Raw genomic sequence first — 24,605 nt, 5'->3', positions numbered from 1 at the left:
GGACCTGGACAGGCATCTGGGAAGTCTCTTGTTTAGATGAGAGGCCATCAGATCTATCTCTAGAAGACCCCATATCTGAACAATCTTAGAAAACCATCTGGATGGAGGGACCATTCCCCCGGATGTAAAGTCTGACGGCTGAGATAATCCGCCTCCCAATATCTATACCTGGGATATGCACCACAGAATTTAGACAGGAGCTGGATTCCGCCCAAGCAAGTATCCGAGATGCTTCTTCTATAGCTTGTGGACTGTGAGTCCCACCCTGCTGATTGACAAATGCCACTGTTTGTGATATTGTCTGTTCTCTCTTCAACAGAGGCAAAAACTGAAGAGCTCTGAGAATTGCACGGAGTACTAAAATATTGATTGGTAATCTCGCCTCTTGAGATTTCCAAACCCCTTGTGCTGACAGAGATCCCCAAACAGCTCCCCAACCTGAAAGACTTGCATCTGTAGTGATCATAGTCCAGGTTAGCTGAACAAAGAAGCCCCTTGAAGTAAACGCTGGTGATTTAACCACCACGTCAGAGAGTGTCAAACATTGGGATTTAAGGATATTAATTGTGATATCTTTGTATAATCCCTGCACCATGGATTCAGCAAACAAAGCTGGAGAGGTCTCATGTGAAAATGAGCAAAGGGAATCACGTCCGATGCTGCAGTCATGAGACCTAAATGTTCCATGCACATAACCACTGAAGGGAATGACTGAGACTGAAGGTGCCGACAGGCTGCAACCACTTTCAAACGTCTCTTGTCTGTTAGAGACAGAGTCATGGACACTGAATCTATCTGGAAACCTAAAAAAAGGTGACCCTTGACTGAGGAATCAAGAAACTTTTTGGTAAATTGATCCTCCAACCATGTTTTCGAAGAAACAACACTAGTTGATTCGTGTGAGATTCTGCAGAATGTAAAGACTGAGCTAGTACCAAGAAATCGTCCAAATAAGGAAACACCGCAATACCCTGCTCTCTGGTTTCCATAAAGCAGGGCACCTAGAACCTTTAAAAAAGATTTTTTGAGTGGTTGCTAGTCCAAATGGAAGAGCAACGAATTGATAATGCTTGTCTAGAAAAGAGAATCTCTGGAACTGATAATGATCTGAATGAATCGGAATATGAAGGTATACATCCTGCAAGTTCATTGTGGACCTAAAATGTCCTTGCTGAATAAAAGGCAGAACAGTCCTTAAAGTCACCATTCGAAAATTGGCACTCTTACATAACGATTCAAAATTTTCAGAACCAGAATTGGTCTGAATGAAATTTCCTTCTTTGGGACAATGAATAGATTTGAATAAAACCCCAGACCTTGTTCCTGAAAAGGAACTGGCATGACTAACCCTGAACTCCAGGTCTGAAACACACTTCAGGAAAGCCTGAGCTTTAACTGGATTTGCTGGGATGCGTGAGAGAAAAAAATCTACTCACAGGAGGATTTACTCAGAATCCTATTCGATACCCCTGAGAGACAATTCTCTGAAACCATTGATTTTGGATAGAAGTTATCCAAACATCCTTGAAAAAAACCTTAATCTACCCCCTACCAGCTGTGCTGGAATGAGAGTCGCACCTTCATGCGGACTTAGGGGCTGGCTTTTGGTTTCTTAAATGGGTTGAATTTATTCCAATTAATGAAGGTTTCCAATTGGAAACAGATTCCATAGGGAAGGATTAGATTTTTTGTTCCTTATTGACAAAAAGAACGAAAAATGGTTAGAAGCCCTATATTTACCCTTAGGTCTCTTATTACATTGGAAAGAAAGAGATAGCAATCTAGACTTAAAAAGTCATATCAGCATTCCAAGATTTAAGCCTCAAAACTCTTCTAGCTAAAAATAGCTAAAGACATAGATCTAGCATCAATCTTGATGATATAAAAAAATGGCATCAGAACTGATTAGTATGTTGCAGTAAGGGAACAATGCTAGATACATCAGAATCCAATTCTTGTTGCGCTAATTCTCCAACAAAAATGTTGATGCAGCTGCAACATCAGCCAAAGAAATTGCAGGCCTGAGGCGACCTGAAAATAAATAAGCTTTCCTTAGATAAGATTCAATAAGATTCAAGTTTCCTATCTAAAGGAACTTAAGTACTATCTTCTATAGGAATAGAGGTACGTTCAGCAAGAGTAGAAATAGCCTCATCAACTTTGAGGATCTTTTCCCAAAACTCTATAGAAATTGCTGGTAAAAGGATACAATTTTTAAACCTTGAAAAAGGAATAAAAGAAGTACCCGGCTTATTCCATTCCTTAGAAATCATATCAGAAATAGCATCAGGAACAGGAAAAAACCTCTGGAGTAACCACAGGAGGTTTAAAACTGAATTTACTAGTTCTAATATCAAGAGGACTAGTTTCCACGATATCCAAAATAATTAACACTTCTTTAACAAAGAACAAAAATACTTCATATTAAATAAATAAGTAGATTTGTTAGTGTCAATATCTGAGGAAGGATCTTCTGAATCAGATAGATCCTCATCAGAGGAGGATAATTCATTATGTTGTCGGTCATTTGAAATTTCATCAACCTTATAGGTTTTAAAAGACCTTTATATAAATTAGAAGGCAGAATCAGTAACAAATTCTTTAAATTTCATAGGTATAACATGTACATTTAAAAGTTGAAGGAACAACAACAGGCAATGTACTATTTACTGATGGACACTATAGCCTCTAGTTATCAAGCCGTCTACTTACCTGCATTCGCCGGCCCAATACGCTCGCCTAAGCTTGCCTACCATCGCCGCCGCGGACCTGAATACGTTCGCCAAAGTTATCAAGAAAGCTGTCAAGAAGCCGTGCACCAAGTACGGAGCGATGAGCAGCGGACTGTTGTTAACTAACAGTCATCGATCTCGCTGCTCATCAGCTTCTTCACAGCTTTCTTGCTAGCCTGTCACTAAGCACCCACACTATACTATACTGTTTTACCCCCTAAACCACCGTTCCCGGACCCTGCCGCCACCTACATTATACCTATTAACACCTAATCTGCCGCCCCTATACCGTCGCCACCTATATTAAAGTTATTAACCCCTATCCTGTGGATCCCGGACCCCCCCGCAAATAAATTAAATGTTTAACCCCTAAACCACCGCTCCCGGACCCTGCCGCAACTAAATTAAATGTTTAACCCCTAAACCGCTGCTCTCGGACCCCGCCGCCACCTATATTAAACTTATTAACCCCTAAACCTAAGTCTAACACTAACACTAACACCCCCCTAACTTAAATATTATTTAAATAAATCTAAATACATATTACAATTATTAACTAAATTATTCCTATTTAAAACTAAATACTTACCTGTAAAATAAACCATAAGATAGCTACAATATAACTAATAATTATATTGTAGCTATTTTAGGATTTATATTTATTTTACAGGCAACTTTGTATTTATTTTATCTAGGTACCATAGCTATTAAATAGTTATTAACTATTTAATAGCTACCTAGTTAAAATAACTACAAAATTACCTGTAAAATAAAACCTAACCTAAGTTACAAATACACCTAACACTACACTATCATTAAATTAATTTAAAAAATTACCTACAATTACCTAAAATTAAATACAATTAAATAAACTAAACTATAGTACAAAAAAAACCCACTAAATTACAGAAAATAATAAAAAATTACAAGAACTTTCAACTAATTACACCTAATGTAAGCCCCCTAATAAAATAAAAAAGCCCTCCAAAATAATAAAATGCCCTACCCTATACTAAATTACAAAGTAATCAGCTCTTTTACCAGCCCTTAAAAGGGCTTTTTGCGGGGCATTGCCCCAAAGTAATCAGCTCTTTTACCTGTAAAAAAAAATACAGGGGGGACGTGTTATCAGGAGCTCCAGGAGATGGTCTGTGCAATCCGCCGATTATCCACAGACAATTGCAGCATCTAAGAAAAGCATTATTATCTCTGTCTGCAGTATAATCTGCTGATCTGAAATATATCACACTTGCTGACTTAATGACTCTGGAGAGCTTATCTGGACCGCTGAGGCCTCTGGCCCTCAGCCCCCCCCCCCCCCCCCGGTTATCTGGGTAAAGAATTCCCTACTGGATTGCAATCTTTCCCTACACCAAAACGTGAACTTTTTTACAGAGCTACGCTACTCATACCCCTATTAGAACACCTTGTAAACCATCTGACATATATTAGCTCGGCATGCGGCCTATCCAAAATGGCGGGGACCGAACTTTGCTTACAAGTGGTCGGAGCACTTTTAGATGCCCATTTTGTGAAACTTCAGGCAGCACTATTAGCGGAATGGGACTCTCTGAAAGAAACCTGCAAACCTTTTATTCGCAGATCTCAGCCATTGTCCGAGCCTCTGATTGTACATTGCTCACCAAATAGACGGGCCGTTGAAGCAGCAACTTCCTCCGACTCGCAAGCTACCATCTATGCAGATACAGGAGAATTTCGACATTCTGCACAGATCATTGCCGCTGTGGAGAGTGATATAGTAAACCTGCCCTCACCAACTCAGGACTCAGACGCTTGGAACTTAACTGTGACTTACTCTGTGCGGAGGGCCCGAACGGACTGCTGGGCTGACGCAACACTAGCCGTCTCTTACCAGAGCCCGATTGAAGGTACATATCTCAATTTAACTGCGGGTGTCAGGCGACAGGGACATAACATCTCTGCAGTCCCAATTTTACCTCCCCCAAAAGCCTCTGCTGATCCTTCTCATGGTCCAACATACCTGCAATTCCCGGTGCCGGACCCTCAGGAGGCGTCCGGGGGGAACATTGAAGGTGGCAAAAACAGCGAGCTGAGCCGAGAAGTGCTGGGGTCGCGGTTGGCGCTGCAGCAGCTAATCCTTTTAGCCTGCAGGTAAAGGAGCTTTACAAACTAATTTCAGCCTACCCGATACAAAAGGGAGAGTGTACAGCAGGCCGTGAGGTGGTACACGTGGAGACCCTGAACTACAAGCAGAGACATCAGCTTGCCCTGATCTTGAGATGCACCGCTGCTGGAATCAGTCTGACACAGCGTTCCGGCATAGGATGAAGGCAGAGAGCCCACATGGGCAGCAGAGAAGTGAGAGACTGTACAGAGACACTTTAATACCATGTAAGCCATTTCCAGATGAACAATGGGACTGTTTTTTTTCTTTATAATTAATGTCTCTATGCCGGTATAACTCAAGCATACTAGAATCCTAATGACGGCATTAAAACCTGAAGTTTGGGGGTAATTGCTTGAGCACTACAGCGAATATTACAAACTATCTCAGATGGGTGTTATTTCTTAGATTCTCAGTTCGTGTTTATATGCTTCCCTCTCCCTGTACATTCTTTTGGCATATGGCTTGTTGCCTTAATCATTTAAACTGTGTGTACTACTTACATGGCAGCTTTAACTCCCCTTGTAAGGTTCTCTATTGTTCCCTTCTATCATTTGCAAAAAGAAAAGTTGAGAAGGGGTGTATATGTGCTTGTAAGATATACAATTTTATTTGTTAGGTACCTGTTATCTACTTATCCTGATGTTTAGGGCTTATATGTTTAACTGGGCAGCTGGAACCTAAAGCAAACAGTCCCTAATAGGTTAAAAATATGTATAGCCCTCTATGTTCTATATCTATTGCAAATGTAATCACTGTTATTTCCTTTCAGGGCATAACATCAACATAGGCACATGATGCTTTCACTTAGCTATGCTATTTGATGTCACAGAGGTTCATCTCAGACACTACACTCATGCATATGGTCCCTCTGTAGTGGGTAGAACCAGTATGGGGGACCAGGGGCTATTCCACACTCCTTGTTCCCTCATTTTAATTATGCCTTTATCATAATTTTACTTGCCATAACCTTGTAGCCATCCTTTATTTGATATCTTTAACCCTATGTATCATACTCCCAATGCTGAACTGTCAGCGGCCGAGACAGTAGAGGCATGTTCACTTTCTCGAAGTTGGGGAATAAGCTGATATTTGTAAATGGCAGAGGTAACATTCTATTAGACTTATGGACACAAGGATGATCCTGACCGAGATCCCTCATATATAGTATACAAACTGGCCTTTTTTCTTGGCTTCCAACTTTTAAAGCTATGTGCCTAGTAAAATAGATGTGGCATATATAGAAGAATTCAAGAGGGGTCAATATCTGATTGTGTGTTTTTTGAATAGGTACACTGCATAATATACCAGTTTATTAAGTACTAGTCCTAAAGCCCGTTGACACGGGCCGTGTTATGTTATTCTCTCTCTCTCTCTCTCTCTCTCTCTCTCTTTCTCTCTCTTTCTCTCTCTTTCTCTCTCTCTCTCTTTCTCTCTCTCTTTCTCTCTCTCTTTCTCTCTCTCTTTCTCTCTCTCTTTCTCTCTCTCTTTCTCTCTCTCTTTCTCTCTCTCTTTCTCTCTCTCTTTCTCTCTCTCTCTCTTCCTCGCGCGCCTCTGTGTTACAGCTGAGCTGCCGGGTCCTCGCGCGCCTCTGTGTTACAGCTGAGCTGCCGGGTCCTCGCGCGCCTCTGTGTTACAGCTGAGCTGCCGGGTCCTCGCGGCAAGAATTTGTCTGAACTGCGCATGACGGCTTCAGACAAACTCTTGTCTTTTATTATATAGGATAGTAAGTTGCTTGGTTGCATAACTAATTAACTAACAAAATATGTTATCTATGGTTGAATATTTTCCTAGCAATTAAACAAAAAGAAGAACAAGGTTCATCACCCGAGATCCATGAGTTGTCTCCTTCTGTCCCAATTTACCAGCTATAACTATTCATTGCTCATAGTTGAGAGGTCCAAGAGTGGCCTCATAAGACATCTAGCTGGTATACAGTTTATGTGTCAAATATTGTTAATGCCTTAGGTCCAAGAGTGGCCTATTTTGTCATTTTTATTTCCTCTTCAAAGTCCCCCACTATGTATATGATGTAGTCCAGGAGGCCCAAGATAGACCTCTTTAGCTCACTGTGGGAAATAATTTTACCTTATATAGTACCATGCTTTAAGAGGACACTTCCTATTAAAAACTGAGGTTCATTGTGTAATACTTCTGCATATTTTCCAGCAACATTTGTATTAATTGATGGTGTTATTTTTGGACTTTGTATTTGTTAATTTTGTTTGTGGTTGGACATTCTGTACAATAACTTGCTTGTCTTACTTATTTTTAAACCTTAATAAAAACGTTTTTTTAAAAAAAAAAAATACAACCCCCCAACATTACAACCCACCACCCACACACCCCTACTCTAAAACCCACCCAAACCCCCCTTAAAAAAACTTAACACTGGGGGGGCGTGTCCGTGCAGCGTTCTGGTGAGGACGCATCTTCTGAATGCTCCGGCAGAAAAACTGATAATCCGCCGATTATTTTTAACAGCAGCAAGATAAAAATCATATTACATTAAGGCTTCACACTGTCACTGATTGTGACCCGGCATTTAAATTCTTGTTTGCTTTTATGACCTCAGAGATTCAGATCAGAAAAAGAAGGCCTAGGGCGGCGGCCCATTGTCAGGCATACACCTCCCCCCCTGAGAAGAAATGGGGTATCAACGCTGTCGGTAGACTTTGACTTGCTGAAATTTCTTCCCCGCATACTAAAAACGGGAAAGCAAGTTATACTGGGGGACAGCAACATCTGCGCCCATTGATCATCTCTCTTCTCTCCCCTGCTACGCCCGGAAGACGTCTGATATAATAGACATGGCAGAAGTGAGACATATGCAGCAGCCTGACAGCCACCTATGGAAATTTGAGCTACTCATGCAAAACTTGATGGATAGTGCGCCATATGACTTTCTGATACAGCGCATACAAATAAGCCCACACAAGTCTCTAGAAACAGAAACCGTGCTTGATATAGTGCCACCGACCCAAACAAGTACTCCACAAAGCCAGCATGGCCACCCGCCATTACAGGGAGCCCGCATGGAGTACAGCAACAACATTCAAAGAGAGCTGATTGCAAAACCTCTCCCACAGCTTTTGCCTCCTCTTACCGGCATTTCAGGGAAGCATAGCGAACACACTGCCCAGCCTCAGGGGATGCCTCTGATGGAGGCCCCGCGCCCTCGGGCAAACAAGAGGAGGATGACATACATCACGGCAGATGGGAAGGCAGGACTGTGCAACTTATTAATGTCGGCAATGCAGCTACCAGACCAAATGGTGAGGAGACCCACAAACATATCTCACGCCAGTACCTGGCAAAACATCTCCTGCTCACACATAAGCGGTGATACCCCGAAGAAAGGAGAGGGGTAGATGGCAGATGCTCCCCTCAATCAGCATGTGGCCGGTTTTGCCCTTCACTGCAACATATCCCTTCAGCTAATGCCACATAAAATTGACACTGGTAACTTCATAGCAGCTATGACTAACTTTTTCTTATGATTTGTTGAAAAGTTTGACATTTAAACCTTAGTTAAGCTATGCCCCTTATTATCCTCACTCTCCCTCTCTCTGATCTGGGGATGAATTAGCAGTAGTTTTATCATTAAAAAGCCTGTCTGTTACTTAAATGAATGGAGTAAGCCAGCAAAGCCCTAGGGAATGAGGGTGAACCTCTACCCAAAAAACATGCTAAATGGACGTTAATAAAACTAAGATGGAGGTGTTCAATTTTATGTTGATAGTTTCTGAAATGTATTGAGAATATTGTTGCACATTTATTTGACAAGGTGTGTTTGCTTGGTTGCATGTTTTTTTTTTTAATTTGTGGTGCAACGTGGGAAAAGATTAATGACTCACATACATTGATAAAACATACCGTCTGTATCATGACGCTATCTAGGGGTCTATGTGTTATGCATTCAAGGGGCTAGTATCTGAGTGACCTAGATACATCCTAAAATATATATAAAGGAGCTAATCTGAATTATAAGACCTAAGCTATTTTAGTATGCACATACTAATGCCCCCTAACTGCACATTCATTCATCTAAGCGTGCAAACAAGATATATCATTTTAGTCCCCCGATCTCAGTTTTTATATAATATTCCCATGATTATTTGTTAGTAACTCATTTACCCCCTGTAATTTACAATTACTCCATATCAAGCTCCCGCAAATACGGGAATCAGTTTTGAAATATACATGCCTGATATAGCCTTAAAGCACATAAGTTCTGTGTTACCCAATAGCCTGTTTCGGTTATATTATAATTGTTGATTTTCTTTACCCCTCAGCTTCTCCTCACATCTTTATACATACTCAATACTGTTCTTATAAGTATCTATCTCGGACCCAAGAGTGGTCTGCATAACTAGATATAAGGGAACAGTTATAGCATACACTGGCCTAGATTTGGAGTTCGGCGGTAGAAGGGCTGTTAACGCTCCGCTGGCTTTTTTCTGGCCGCACCATAAATTTAACTCTGGTATCGAGAGTTCAAACAAATGCTGCGTTAGGCTCCGTCCTGGCATCCGGTGCTGAAGAGGTCCAGAAGAGGCTCCAAAGTCTTCCTCCTATCCGGCAAGAAGAGGACATCCGGACCGGCAAACATCTTCTCCAAGCGGCATCTTCGATCTTCTTCCATCCGGTGCGGAGCGGGTCCATCTTGAAGCAGCCGACGCGGATCCATCCTCTTCTTCCGGCGTCTCCCGACGAATGACGGTTCCTTTAAGGGACGTCATCCAAGATGGCGTCCCTCGAATTCCGATTGGCTGATAGGATTCTATCAGCCAATCGGAATTAAGGTAGGAAAATTCTGATTGGCTGATGGAATCAGCCAATCAGAATCAAGTTCAATCCTATTGGCTGATCCAATCAGCCAATCAGATTGAGCTCGCATTCTATTGGCTGATCGGAACAGCCAATAGAATGCGAGCTCAATCTGATTGGCTGATTGGATCAGCCAATCGGATTGAACTTGATTCTGATTGGCTGATTCCATCAGCCAATCAGAAAATTCCTACCTTAATTCCGATTGGCTGATAGAATCCTATCAGCCAATCGGAATTCGAGGGACGCCATCTTGGATGACGTCCCTTAAAGGAACCGTCATTCGTCGGGAGACAACGGAAGAAGAGGATGGATCCGCGTCGCCTGCTTCAAGATGGACCCGCTCCGCACCGGATGGAAGAAGATCGAAGATGCCGCTTGGAGAAGATGTTTGCCGGTCCGGATGTCCTCTTCTTGCCGGATAGGAGGAAGACTTTGGAGCCTCTTCTGGACCTCTTCAGCCACCGGATGATGGATCGCCAACCCCCGCTTGGGTTGGATGAAGATGTTGGAGCCAGGACGGATCGGTGAACCTGGTATGGTGAAGACAAGGTAGGATGATCTTCAGGGGCTTAGTGTTAGGTTTCTTTAAGGGGGGTTTGGGTTAGATTAGGGGTATGTGGGTGGTGGGTTGTAATGTTGGGGGGGGGGGGTATTGTATGTTTTTTTTTACAGACAAAAGAGCTGAATTCTTTGGGGCATGCCCCGCAAAGGGCCCTGTTCAGGGCTGGTAAGGTAAAAGAGCTTGTAACTTTTTTAATTTAGAATAGGGTAGGGAATTTTTTATTTTGGGGGTCTTTGTTATTTTATTAGGGGGCTTAGAGTAGGTGTAATTAGTTTAAAATTGTTGTAATATTTTTCTTATGTTTGTAAATATTTTTTTATTTTTTGTAACTTAGTTCTTTTTTATTTTTTGTACTTTAGCTAGTTTATTTAATTGTATTTATTTGTAGGAATTGTGTTTAATTAATTTATTGATAGTGTAGTGTTAGGTTAATTGTAGGTAATTGTAGGTAGTTTATTTAATTAATGTATTGATAGGGTAGTGTTAGGTTTAATTATATCTTAGGTTAGGATTTATTTTACAGGTAAATTTGTTATTATTTTAACTAGGTAACTATTAAATAGTTCTTAACTATTTAATAGCTATTGTACCTGGTTAAAATAATTACAAAGTTGCCTGTAAAATAAATATTAATCCTAAAATAGCTATAATATAATTATAATTTATATTGTAGCTATATTAGGATTTATTTTACAGGTAAGTATTTAGCTTTAAATAGGAATCATTTATTTAATAAGAGTTAATTTATTTTGTTAGATGTAAATTATATTTAAGTTAGGGGGGTGTTAGTGTTAGGGTTAGACTTAGCTTTAGGGGTTAATCCATTTATTATAGTAGCGATGAGCTCCGGTCGTCAGATTAGGGGTTAATAATTGAAGGTAGGTGTCAGCGATGTTAGGGAGGGCAGATTAGGGGTTAATACTATTTATGATAGGGTTAGTGAGGCGGGTTAGGGGTTAATAACTTTATTATAGTAGCGGTGCGGTCCGCTCGGCAGATTAGGGGTTAATAAGTGTAGGCAGGTGGAGGCGACGTTGAGGGGGGCAGATTAGGGGTTAATAAATATAATATAGGGGTCGGCGGTGTTAGGGGCAGCAGATTAGGGGTACATAGGGATAACGTAGGTGGCGGCGCTTTGCGGTCGGCAGATTAGGGGTTAATTATTTTAAGTAGCTGGCGGCGACGTTGTGGGGGGCAGGTTAGGGGTTAATAAATGTAATACAGGGTTCGGCAGGGTTAGGGGCAGCAGATTAGGGGTACATAAGTATAACGTAGGTGGCGGTCGGCAGATTAGGGGTTAAAATATTTTAATCGAGTGGCGGCGATGTGGGGGGAGCTCGGTTTAGGGGTACATAGGTAGTTTATGGGTGTTAGTGTACTTTAGGGTACAGTAGTTAAGAGCTTTATGAACCGGCGTTAGCCAGAAAGTGAGCGTTAGACCCTTTAATCACTGACTCCAAATACCAGCGGGCGGCCAAAACCAGCGTTAGGAGCCTCTAACGCTGGTTTTGACGGCTACCGCCGAACTCCAAATCTAGGCCACTGAATTTAGAAGGTGTCCTCAAGTGATGAAGTGAATGTACATGACTATATCTCACACCTTTTTACAGTTTTTATAATGGTTTATTGTGATGAAGCATTTTAATGTAACAGCTTGAATTTATGATGTGCACATTTAACCTATGACGTGTATGCATAAAGTACCAAAATAAAGCTCTTTTGAAAATTAAAAAAACCTAACACTAACCCCCTGAAGATCACCCTACCTTGAGTCGTGTTAACCCAGCCGGGCTGAATTCTTCATCCAAGCGGGGCAGAAGAGGTCCTCCATCCGACCGATGTCTTCATCCAAGCGGCGTCTTCTATCTTCAATCATCCGGAGTGGAGCGGAGCCATCTTCCATCCAGCCGACGTGGAGCCATCTGTATTTAGTTGCGGCGTGGTCTGGGATCCGCAGGATAGGGTTAATAACTTTAATATAGGTGGCGGCGGTATAGGGGGCTGCAGATTAGGTGTTAATAGGTATAATGTAGGTGGCGGCGGGGTCCGGGATCGGCGGTTTAGGGGGTAATAAGTTTATTATAGTGGTGGGTGGCGGGGTCCGGGAGTGGCGGTTTAGGGGTTAATAAGTATAAAGTAGGTGGCGGCGGTGTAGGGGGGGCAGATTAGGGGTGTTTAGACTCGGGGTACATGTTAGGGTGTTAGGTGCAGACATCTCCCATAGAAATCAATGGGATATCGGGCAGCAGCGAACATGAGCTTTCGCTGCTGTCAGACTCCCATTGATTCCTATGGGATCCACCGCCTCCAGGGCGGCAGATTGAAAACCAGGTACGCTGGGCCGGAATAGTGGCGAGCGTACCTGCTAGTTATTTGATAACTACCAAAAGTAGTCAGAGTGTGCCGAACTTGCGTTCGGAACATCTGTAGTGACATAAGAATCGATCTGTGTCGGACTGAGACCGGCGGATCGTAGCTTACGTCACTATATTCTACTTTTGCCGGTCTCTAGCCTTTGATAACTAAGGCGAATCAGCCTCGCCACAAATACGCTGCGGAATGCCAGCGTATTTGCAGTTGACGGCTTGATAACTAGAGGCCAAAATCTGCATGTAAAAGTTTATCATGATAACCAATACAAATGACATTTGGAAATATAATACACTTAGCTTTAGTAGAACCGACATCAGGCAGCAAAGTTCCAACAGATACTTCTGAGGCAGGATCAGATTGAGACATCTTGCAAAATGTAAAATAAAAAACAACATATAAAGCACAATTTGTCAATTTCCTTATATGACAGTTTCAGGAATGGGAAAAAAATGCAAATAGCATAGCCCTCTGACATAGAAAAAGGCAAGAGGCAAATAGCAATGGGGTATTAAATTAATGAAAAAATTTGGCGCCAAATATGACGCACAAAGTAACTGAAATTTTTTTGGGGCCAACAACATCCGGAAATGACATACTCGTGTCACTAACGACGCAACCCTGTGTAAGGAACTCAGCGTCAACTACCAAGCCGGAAATGACGAACTCGTGTCAACGGACGTACTTTTGCGCCAAAAAATTCTTGCGCCAAGAATGACGCAATAAAGTCTAGCATTTGGCGCACCTGTGGGCCTAATACTGCCCGCAATCTGCAAGAAAAATGTAGTCAATTTTGAAAAAAAAGACTAAACCCTAGGTAAAAAAATATTTCTTAAAATGTTTATCTTCCCAAAATATGAAACTGACAGTCTGCACAAGGAAATACATGAACCTGACTCATGGCAAATATAAGTACAATACATATATTTAGAACTTTATATAAATGCATAACGTGCCAAACCATAGCTGGGGTGTCTTAAGTAATAAAAAAACATACTTACAGAAAAGACACCCATCCACATAAAGCAGATAGCCAAACCAGTACTGAAACAGTTATCAGTAGAGGTAATGGTATATGAGAGTATATTGTCGATCTGAAAAAGGATGTAGGAGATGAATCTCTACGACCGATAACAGAGAACCTATGAAATAGATCCCCGTTAGGAAGACCATTGCATTCAATAGGTGATACTCTCTTCACATCCCTCTGACATTCGCTCTACTCTGAGAGGAATTGGGCTTCAAAATGCTGAGAAGCGCATATCAACGTAGAAATCTTAGCACAAACTTACTTAACCACCTCCATAGGAGGCAAAGTTTGTAAAACTGAATTGTGGGTGTGGTGAGGGGTGTATTTATAGGCATTTGAGGTTTGGTAAACTTTGCCCCTCCTGGTAGGATTGAATATCCCATATGTCACTAGCTCATGGACTCTTGCCAATTACATGAAAGAAATAATAATACTACATAATAACCCTAATAGAAAAAAAAAGATGTGCATGCGAAAATATAGAAAAATGTAAGATGCTATAATCAGAAAGCAGCGTAATGTGATTTATATTCGCTGCAGGATTTAATTTTTAAAGGGACACTGAACCCAAATTTTTTCTTTCACAATTCAGATAGAGCATGCAATTTTAAGCAACGTTCTAATCTACACCTATTATCAATTTGTATTCGTTCTCTTGCTTTCTTTATTTGAAAAAGAAGGGATCTAAGCTATTTTTTTAGTTCATAACCATGGAAAGCACTTGTCGGTGAATTTATCCACCAATCAGCAAGAACAACCTAGTTTGTTCACCAAAAATGGACCGGCATCTAAATTTACATTCTTGCATTTCAAATAAAGATACCAAGAGAATGAAGAAAATTTGACAATTGGAGTCAATTAGAAAGTTGCTTAAAATTGCATGCTCTATCTGAATCACAAAAGAAAAATTTTGGGTTCAGTGCCCCTTTAACCCCTTAATGACCGAGGACGTGCAGGGTACGTCCTCAGAAAAAAGGCAGTTAACGCCTGAGGACGTACCCTGCACGTCCTCGGTGTGGAAAGCAGCTGGAAGCGATCCTGCTCGCTTCCAGCTGCTTTCCGGTTATTGCAGTGATGCCTCGATATGGAGGCATCCTGCAATAACCTTAGATGGCCATCCGATGCAGAGAGAGCCACTCTGTGGCCCTCTCTGCACCGGACATCGATGGCCGGTATCGTTGGTGGGTGGGAGCCGGTGTGGGAGGTGGGTGGCGGCCATCGATGGCCCTTGTCATGTGGAGGGGGGCGGGATCGTGGGCGTGCAAGTCCGGGCGCGCGCGGGGGCGCGCGCACGTGCAGGTGGGGGCGCGCGCGGGGGGCGCGCCGGGGCAGGGACCGGGTGGGGACCGCTGCACTACAGAAAAAAATGTGTCCCAAAATAAAAGTGGGACAAGTAATTTAAAAAAAAAACACCTTATTCGGTATTTAGGTGGTGGGGGTTGGTGGGGGGGGGGGGGGGGTGGGGGGAAATAACAAAAAATAAAAATTAAATAAATATTTGATTGTGAAAAATGGGTACTGGCAGACAGCTGCCAGTACCCAAGATGGCCCCCAATAAGGCAGAGGGGGAGGCTTAGAGAGCTGTTTTGGGGGGGATCAGGGAGGTTGGGGGCTAAGGGGGATCCTAAACACAGCATATGTAAATATGCTTTTTTTTTTTTTCTTTTTAAAAAAAAAAAAATCTTTTATTTTAGTACTGGCAGACTTTCTGCCAGTACTTAAGATGGCGGGGACAATAGTGGGGTGGGGGAGGGAAGGGAGCTGTTTGGGAGGGATCAGGGGGTGGGATGTGTCAGGTGGGAGGCTGAACTCTACACTAAAGCTAAAATTAACCCTGCAAGCTCCCTACACACTACCTAATTAACCCCTTCACTGCTAGCCATAATACACGTGTGATGCGCAGCAGCATTTAGCGACTTTCTAATTACCAAAAAGCAACGCCAAAGTCATATATGTCTGCTATTTCTGAACAAAGGGCATCCCAGAGAAGCATTTACAACCATTTGTGCCATAATTGCACAAGCTGTTTGTAAATAATTTCAGTGAGAAACCTAAAATTGTGAAAAAATTAACGTTTTTTTTAATTTGATCGCATTTGGCGGTGAAATGGTGGCATGAAATATACCAAAATGGGCCTATATCAATACTTGGGGTTGTCTACTACACTACACTAAAGCTAAAATTAACCCTAGAAGCTCCCTACATGCTCCCTAATTAACCCCTTCACTGCTGGGCATAATACGCGTATTTTGCGCAGGGGCATTTAGCAGCCTTCTAATTACCAAAAAGCAAAGCCAAAGCCATATATGTCTGCTATTTCTGAACAAAGGGGATCCCAGAGAAGCATTTACAACCATTTATGCTATAATTGCATAAGTTGTTTGTAAATAATTTCAGTGAGAAACCTAAAGTTTGTGAAAATATTTGTGAAAAAGTGAAAAAAAAATTTTATTTGATCGCATTTGGCGGTGAAATGGTGGCATGAAATATACCAAAATGGGCCTAGATCAATACTTTGGGATGTCTTCTAAAAAAAAATATATACATGTCAAGGGATATTTAGGTATTCCTGACAGATATCAGTGTTCCAATGTAACTAGCGCTAATTTTGAAAAAAAGTGGTTTGGAAATAGCAAAGTGCTACTTGTATTTATGGCCCTATAACTTGCAAAAAAAGCAAAGAACATGTAAACATTGGGTATTTCTAAACTCAGGACAAAATTTAGAAACTATTTAGCATGGGTGTTTTTTGGTGGTTGTAGATGTGTAACAGATTTTGGGGGTCAAAGTTAGAAAAAATGTGTTTTTTTCCATTTTTTCCTCATATTTTATAATGTTTTTTATAGTAAATTATAAGATATGATGAAAATTATGGTATCTTTTGAAAGTCAATTTAATGGCGAGAAAAACGGTATATAATATGTGTGGGTACAGTAAATGAGTAAGAGGAAAATTACAGCTAAACACAAACACCGCAAAAATGTAAAAATAGCCTTGGTCCCAAACGGACAGAAAATGGAAAAGTGCTGCGGTCATTAAGGGGTTAAGGTGCACCCCCTGCTCACTGCTAACTTTGCTCTAAGGAGCGCAGTGTCCCTATCCAGCAAGCTCCATTGCTTTCAATAGGAGCCATCTCGCCATTCACAGGGACTGCCCCTTTTTAAAATCATTCCATCAGGGCAGCCCCTGCGAGAGTCGGCGAGAAAAACTAAGTTTGATCTGGTGAGGCTTAGATCATCGAGCCCTAAGTGCAGAAATGTATTCAACAATACCTTAAACAATAAACAAGACCTGTTTCAAGACTGGGTCTTGTTTAAGACCGAAACGCGTAGATATATCCGGTTTATCGGCTCAGGTTCTTAAAATATACCGTCTCTCCCCCCCTTTTTAGTGTATTTACAAACAGGCACAGTTATCTTTGTACCAGCTGGTGGGCTCAAGTACTGGTTGTAGAATTCATGACAATGTCATAATTGGTATTATTTCCCCATTACCTGTCCAAGTCATCATCATCCGGGTACTTAGGATATGTGTATCCCTTACAAGTTTAGGCCGTCCTTGGAGATCTAATAGTCAGTGGCAACACGCACAGGGAGCAGTTGTTTGTGTTGTTTTTTGTGTGTTAATTGTCTTTTAAATGTAGTGTGTTCTTTCACCCCCATCATGTATTTCTTTATATGATACTTTCTAATAAAAGTTACATTTTAATACATTATTCCGGTCTTCCCTTCCTCCATCTCAGATTGAACATTTTATCTACTTATAGATTTAGTGTGCCATAACAGTGCTTCTTTTTCTTTCTTTTTCTTTAATATTCTTATCTCGGTAAGCATAATACTTATCCTTACGAATATTGTTAGCATTATTGCACTGTGTTATTTATCTTTTATAGGAGATTGTCTACACACTATATCAAGGATTGACTTCTCTGAAGAATTACTCAATAGAGATTGACATCTTTTGTAAAACGCACTATTGGATATAAATAAACTTTTTTCATATTTTTCTCACTTTTTTCTAAATTTTTCTCATTTTTTCACGTATATATATATATATATATATTTTTATTTTTTTTGCACTTAACTTTTTTATTACTTTTTGGTGTACACCTATTTTAATTTTTTGAACATTTATTTTTTAATTTTTAACTTTTTGTTGGATACACTGTTGGATATACATTATATTACACTTTTTGGATATATTTGGATATATTTTTGGAACACTATTTTTTGGATATTTTTATCTTTGGGACATTTATTCCACTGGCACATTAAAGGAACTTAGTCCAAAATGAATCCAAGAAAATATGAACAATGTGGACACTTATGTTACTAATCATTGTTAATCATTTTGTGTTGAATATACTTTGTTAACTTTTAATGTTACCATAATGAAACTTTTTTAACCCGTATATGTCCTATCTTCAGCTTTCTTAGCTATTCTAGCTTTTTTTAGCGCTCCTCTTCTTGCATATTTTTAGTTTCCCTTTGAGATCTGGTTGATAGATCTCGCCTATAGGAGGAGCTTGTATAGTCTTACTCTGGCGCTGTGAAATACTAACTTTTGTATCTAGATATAGCATGTTATCTCCTTATAGTTAACTTCATACAACGGTGAGATTTATAGTATACATAATGGTGAAAGCTAGGATTTACCAGCGCAATAAATAAAGGGGACTTTCACTCATGAAGTATAAAAAACTTCATGCTAAAAGTACCTTTATTTACAGTGAGCTTATGCCATGCTGAGCACCTCCGGCCACCCACGGCAAAATATATTTTTTCTCAGTGAGGTGATGTTTCCAACTCTTAGCCAATAGCGTTCCGGCAAAGTGGCGGAAACATCATCTTGTTGAAAATAATAGCGTTTTTCCAGAGGCGCTCAGCTTGACATAAACTCACTGTAAATAAAAGTTTTTGCTCAATATTTTATAAAATAATTGCAAATATTTTCTCTATATTTTGCATTGTATAAATCAAGTATTATAACACAGTTATTATTGTACTCTTTTTTTATTATTAGGTAATAGGTTTCAAATTGTATAATAACACTTTATAGTTTACTGATTTACTACCACAATTATTTTGCTATTGCTGATTGATTAATGTGTTTGAATGTGTTTTTTTACTTAACAATATCAGTTTATGACATTTGTGCAAATAATATTTTTTTATCATTCAGCTACTTACGGTAATTACAATTAATACACTTTCTAATAATCATATTTAATTCAAATACAAGTTTCATGGTCTAATAGTAAATAAAACAAAATGTTTATTTACCGAGCTTGCACAAAAGCTGATATGGTGCTTGAAATAGGTCAAGCCAAGGCAGTACAATTTGTCCAAAACTCCAGAGAAATGTTGCTAGGAAATTACTTTATAATGGATAGGATTACCACTGTCAAGTTGTTCCAAGTGTACAAGCAGTGTTATTGTGGCACAATGCATTTGAAACATTTCTGATAAGTGGTATTACCCCAGGGATTTCAAATGGATTGTATAATGGCTTGGAATTTGAAAACCCTACATGAATCCATGCAAGGTACTTTGAACTGAAATTCAGATAAATTGGAGTGGGGACCAATGTGCCTGCTACATATTATTTAGACCAAAATCTTAACTGGGTGGAGCTGGAAAAAAAATTCTATTAACAAAAAGGTTTTGCTGCAAAATCTATATATTCATAGCCATGTTTACATTTATTTATGGTATCTGTTTTCTTGTTTACAGGTCTGGATGGTGAGAGCAGCTTTAGTTCTGCTTATGGGTCTACTACTTGTCAGCTCTGACCCTAAAGTAATTAAACGTCCTGTACCAAAAGCAAGTAAATGCGCAGATCGTCCAGAGGAGCTTCTGGAGCAGTTGTATGGGCGCCTGGCTGCAGGTATGCTCAGCGCTTATCACCACACGCTACAGTTGCAGCCACTGGATAAACTAAACATCAGCTGCCCCGCAGGGAACCGAGGTCGAGGTTTAACGGAAAACAAGCAACGCTTGCCAGTCAATATACACAGCATCTCTCCCTGGGCTTATAGGTGAATGAGCAGAACCTCTTTTTTATAGTCAATTCTATGCAATTATATTCTTTGTCAATCACAGTATTTATAAGCTAGGGCACTTTACAGGCAAATGTTGATCTTAAACTGTTTAAGAGTAAAAAAATTCATATTTTCTTTCTTTGTACGTTAAAGGGACATAAAAGTACCACAAGAAAATGTTCTGTGTAATTGTTATATGCAAGTTAGAGTGCAATATAATATTCTTTAACTTAAGGTAGTTTAAATGGACATGAAATCACAAATCAGAAAGACCACACAATTTTAAAGGGATGATGAACACTTAATACATTTTATAAGTATAGGGCGAGATTACATATGCTGCGTAGGTTTCAGCGCAACTGCTGAAACCCACGTCGCCTGTAAAGTTCACCTCACACATCGGGTGAATCACATAAACTGCGCCGGCAGATAATATATTGCTGTAAGTTGAACAAACCAGCGACGTTCAGAAATGTGCGGAAATACATATATCTTGCGTCACCAGTGACTTACGGAAGTATATCATCTGCCAAAGTCTAAGTTAAAAACAAAAAAGTGCAAAATACACGTAAAAATCTAACCCGCCTCAAAAAAATTAAACCGACACGTCAAAACCCTTATATACGCCATCCCCCCACATCGCAATTACTAATAAAAGTAATTAACCCCTATATCCACCATCGCCCCACATCGCAATCTAACTAATAAAAGTATTAACACCTAAACACCTAACACCTAAAGCCTTGCGCTGGATATATAAGTACCGTAACTCCCTGGAAGTTCTAACTAACACCTAACGCCGCCAGCAGGGGGTGTCAATCAACCCGATCGTACTCAATCGGGTTGAATTGCGGCGATGTCTGTCCGCCAGCTCAGAGCAGGCAGATAGGTTATGGAGCAGCGGTATTTAGACGCTGCTTCATAACTGGTGTTTCTGGGGAGCCTGAAGGCTCACCAGGAACACGGGGGTTCAAGCTCCGTATGCACGCACAATATCTACCTGTCAACCGTCATCCCCCCACCGCAATAACTAAATAAAATCTATTAACCCCTAATCCACCAACCTCCACATCGCAATCTACCTAAAAAATGTATTAACCCCTAATCCGCCATCCCCCCACATCGCAAACTGCCTAAAGAATGTATTAACCCCTAATCCGCCATCCCCACACATTGCAAACTGCCTAATAAAGTGATATTAACCCCTAAACCGCTAACCCCCCACAACGCAATAAACCTAATTAACCTATTAACCCCTAAACCACCAACCCCCCACAACGCAATAAACTAATTTAATGTTATCTTGGTTTTTTTTTAGTTTACCGAATTGGGGTTAATTTAGGGGGTGTTAGGTTAGGGGGCTTAGTGATTAAATTAGTTATTTGCGTTGTGGGAGGATGGCGGTTTAGGAGTTGATAGGTTAATAAGGTATATTTGCGTTGTGGCGGGTTGGCGGTTTAGGGGTTAATAGTGTAATTAGGTTTGCATTGTGGGGTGATTGCGGATTAGGGGTTAATACATTTATTAGCATTTGCAATGTGGGGTGATGGCGGATATAGAGGTTTATTTTTGAGAGGCGGGTTAAACTTTTACGGGCGATGTAGGATTTTTTTTGTGTTTTTATTATGCGCCGGCAGTTTCTAAACTGCCGTAAGTCACTGGGGACTCCAGGAATTTGTATTTCCGCACATTGCCAGTTTATCCGACTTACGGCAGTTTATGTACGGTTTATGTGATTCCCCGATGTGTGAGGTGACTTTACGGTGGGACACGGGTTTCCGTATATGTGATCTCAGCCATGATCTTAAAAAAAACACCCCCCCCCCCCCAAAAAAAATAAAAAAATTAGCATCAACCCCCCAAATAGGTACTCACCATTGATGAAGTCTGGACATCCATCTTCTTCCAGGCGGCGAAGGTCTTCTTTCAGCGCGGCACCATCTTCATCCGAGTGGTGCGGTCATCCAACATGGAGGTCCTTTTTATGTGATCGTACGCCGCACACTAAAGTTTGAATGCAAGGTACCCCTTTTATATTGGGGTACCTTGCATTCCAATTGGCTAAACATTTTAAGTCAGCCAGTAGGATGAGAGCTGCTTACATCCTATTGGCTGTCCAAATCAAAGAACTGTTATCTTTAGGGCAATGCCCTACAAAATGCCCTTTTAAGGGCTATTGGTAGTTTATTGTTAGATTAGGGATTTTTTTTTGGGGTGGCATTTTTGTTTTTAAGGGGGTATTAGATTAAGAATAACTTTTTTTATGTTGGATAATGTAGTTTGTTATTTTCTATAATCTTAGCTTTTTTATTTTTTGTAATCTTAGGTTTTTTTATTTTAATGTAGTTAGGATTTTTTATTTTACTGTAATGTGAGGATTTTTTTATGTTGGGTAATGTTAGTTTTTTTAAGGTAATTTAGGTTTTTTATTTTTGGTCATTTTAAAATAATTTTTAAGGTAGATAGTATTTTGTTATTTAATGTTAGTGTATTTTAATGGGGTTAATTTAGGGGGTGTTAGGTTAGGGGGCTTAGATATTAGATTAATACTTTTAATTGTGGGGGGTTGGCGGTTTAGGGGTTAATAGGTTAATTTGTTGTTTGTGTTCTGGGTATTTGGCGGTTTAGGGGTTAATAGTGTAATTATGTACTGCGTTGTGGGGGGTTGGCGGATTAGGGTTTAATACTTTTATTAGGTACTTTGCGTTGTGGGGTTTGGCAGTTTAGGTGTTAATATGTTCATTAGGTAGTTTGCGTTGTGGGGGATAGCGGTTTAGAGGTTAATAGGTTTATATAGTATTTTGCGTTGTGGGGGATGGCGGTTTAGAGGTTAATACATTTTATTAGTTATTGCGGTGGGGGGGATGGTGGATTAGGGGTGAATATTGTGCATGCGTTAGGTGTTTGTTAAGACTTCTAGGGAGTTATGGTACTTTCATACTCAGTGCAAGGCTTGCTGCGCCTGCCTATGTGTGGCGAGGGGAATATGGAGTCAAATTTCTCCATTCTTGGCATTTAAGTCCTTGCGCTGAATATGTGATACCGACTTGCAACACTGGTTCTATGTTAGTTAATAGGAGTAGAAACAGTGGGAGACGGGTGAAATATACGCGCCTAATTTGTATGCAGTGCCAAATATGTGATCGCTAGATTCTACTAAAAATAGGCAACAATGAATTTTGCGCCCAACGCCGCATATGTAATCTTGCCCATAGTATTGAGGCTATTCCTCCTCATGCTATTCATGGGTTCCTCCATATTGACATCTTTCAGTACAATCCAGTGCTGACCTGTTTGCACATTTGCAGCAACTCTTCTTTAGATACCTGCAGCGTAACCTATGTCCTATAATGGCAACACCCATGATTAGAGGGAGGTGTATAAAATATATTTAGTGAAGGAAAAGGAATGCACTTCTGAGAGCAAGCCAAACATAGGGCTAGATTACAAGTGGAGCACTATTTGTCACTCCCAATTGCACGTTAACTCTGCTAGAAGTTTTTTGCATCGGGTTGCACTTGTATTATGAGTTAAAATTAAACTGTGTGCTAACTCGACACACTTAAAAGCTGAACTTAGAATATCAGGTGCGCAATAACCTATTCCCCCATGGAAGTTAGGATGCAAAAAAAGTGAGGGGGAAAACAAACACCCTACTCGCCCACAAACCCCATCGCATATTCTCAAGTGCGCTAACCCAACATGAAAATATTAGTATTTCACATTCATGTGTTTTTTACATATTTTCTATTTATTCATAAATACATATTTATACATACATATACCTGTATCTGATGGTATTTAGCTAAAATATATATCTATAGCTATATATAGATGACTATATATAGATAAAGATATATACATGTATAGGAATATCTATTTATAATTACATAGAACATAATCTGCTATGTTCTAAACATTGGAATGTGAAATATTTACAGTAAATACACACTATGGGGCATATCTATCAAGCTCTGTACGGAGCTTGAACCCCCGTTTTTTCTGGCGAGCCTTCAGGCTCCCCAGAAACACCAGTTATGAAGCAGCGGTCTAAAGACTGCTGCTCCATAACCTGTCCGTCTGCTCTAAACAGGCGGACAGATATCGCCGCAATTCGAGTACGATCGAGTTGATTGACACCCCCTGCTGGCGGCCGATTGGCTGGGAATCTGCAGGGGGCGGCGTTGCAGAAGCAGCTCACAAGAGCTGCTGGTGCAATGCTGAATACGGAGAGCGTATTGCTCTCCGCATTCAGCAAGGTCTGTCGGACCTGATCCGCACTGTCGTTAAATAGACTCCTATAACACTTTATTAAATATGAATACTGCATAAATATGCTTTTACATGTTTTCATCCACTTACTTGCAGAGGGCTCCAATGCACTTATATGTGTACATATGTGTTTATGTGTTTATTTGTCTGTAAATACATATTATACACATATAAATACATATGTACACATATAGAAATATATACATACATATACATATTTAAACATATATATGTATGTGTCTCTATGTTAAAGCCCTTTGATGTTTGTTTTTATAACTTTTTAAAAAATATATTTTTATTAGACAGTGTTATTATGAGTGTAACTGTACTTTGTAATCTATTTTTTATGTGTTTTGTGACACTTTTTTGTTTCTCGAAACAGTTAACCAGAGCTCTAAGGTCCCGCTAACCCGACGCACGTTTACTTGAATTGCGCTCAAGCGATCATGTTTACTTTCATCTTGTAATATGAGCGGAAAACCCGATGAGTGCAAACACCTGAAAAAAAACCCTTATTGCTTGTGCATAACTGCTAACGCGCCACTCGTGTTCTGTCTGAATCATTATAGTTCAGTTTTCACTTTTATGTCCCTTTCATGTTACCTCTATCACGTTCTAAC

At 40.3% G+C, this 24,605-nt stretch overlaps 1 protein-coding gene across 2 annotated transcripts in view; it reads left to right on the top strand.

The window, feature by feature from the left end:
• The window catches only part of IL17D (interleukin 17D), a 56,947-nt gene that overhangs the window by 6,248 nt on the left and 26,094 nt on the right, over positions 1–24,605 (top strand). For both annotated transcript variants that reach the window (XM_053705054.1, XM_053705053.1), the window contains exon 2: positions 19,406–19,710. In XM_053705054.1, coding sequence (XP_053561029.1) covers positions 19,406–19,710 — 305 coding nt within the window. The remainder of the gene's footprint in view (positions 1–19,405; positions 19,711–24,605) is intronic.

Source organism: Bombina bombina, chromosome 3, assembly GCF_027579735.1.
Source record: "Bombina bombina isolate aBomBom1 chromosome 3, aBomBom1.pri, whole genome shotgun sequence".
Lineage (NCBI taxonomy): Eukaryota > Metazoa > Chordata > Amphibia > Anura > Bombinatoridae > Bombina > Bombina bombina.
This window is presented reverse-complemented; position numbering and strand designations above follow the sequence as displayed.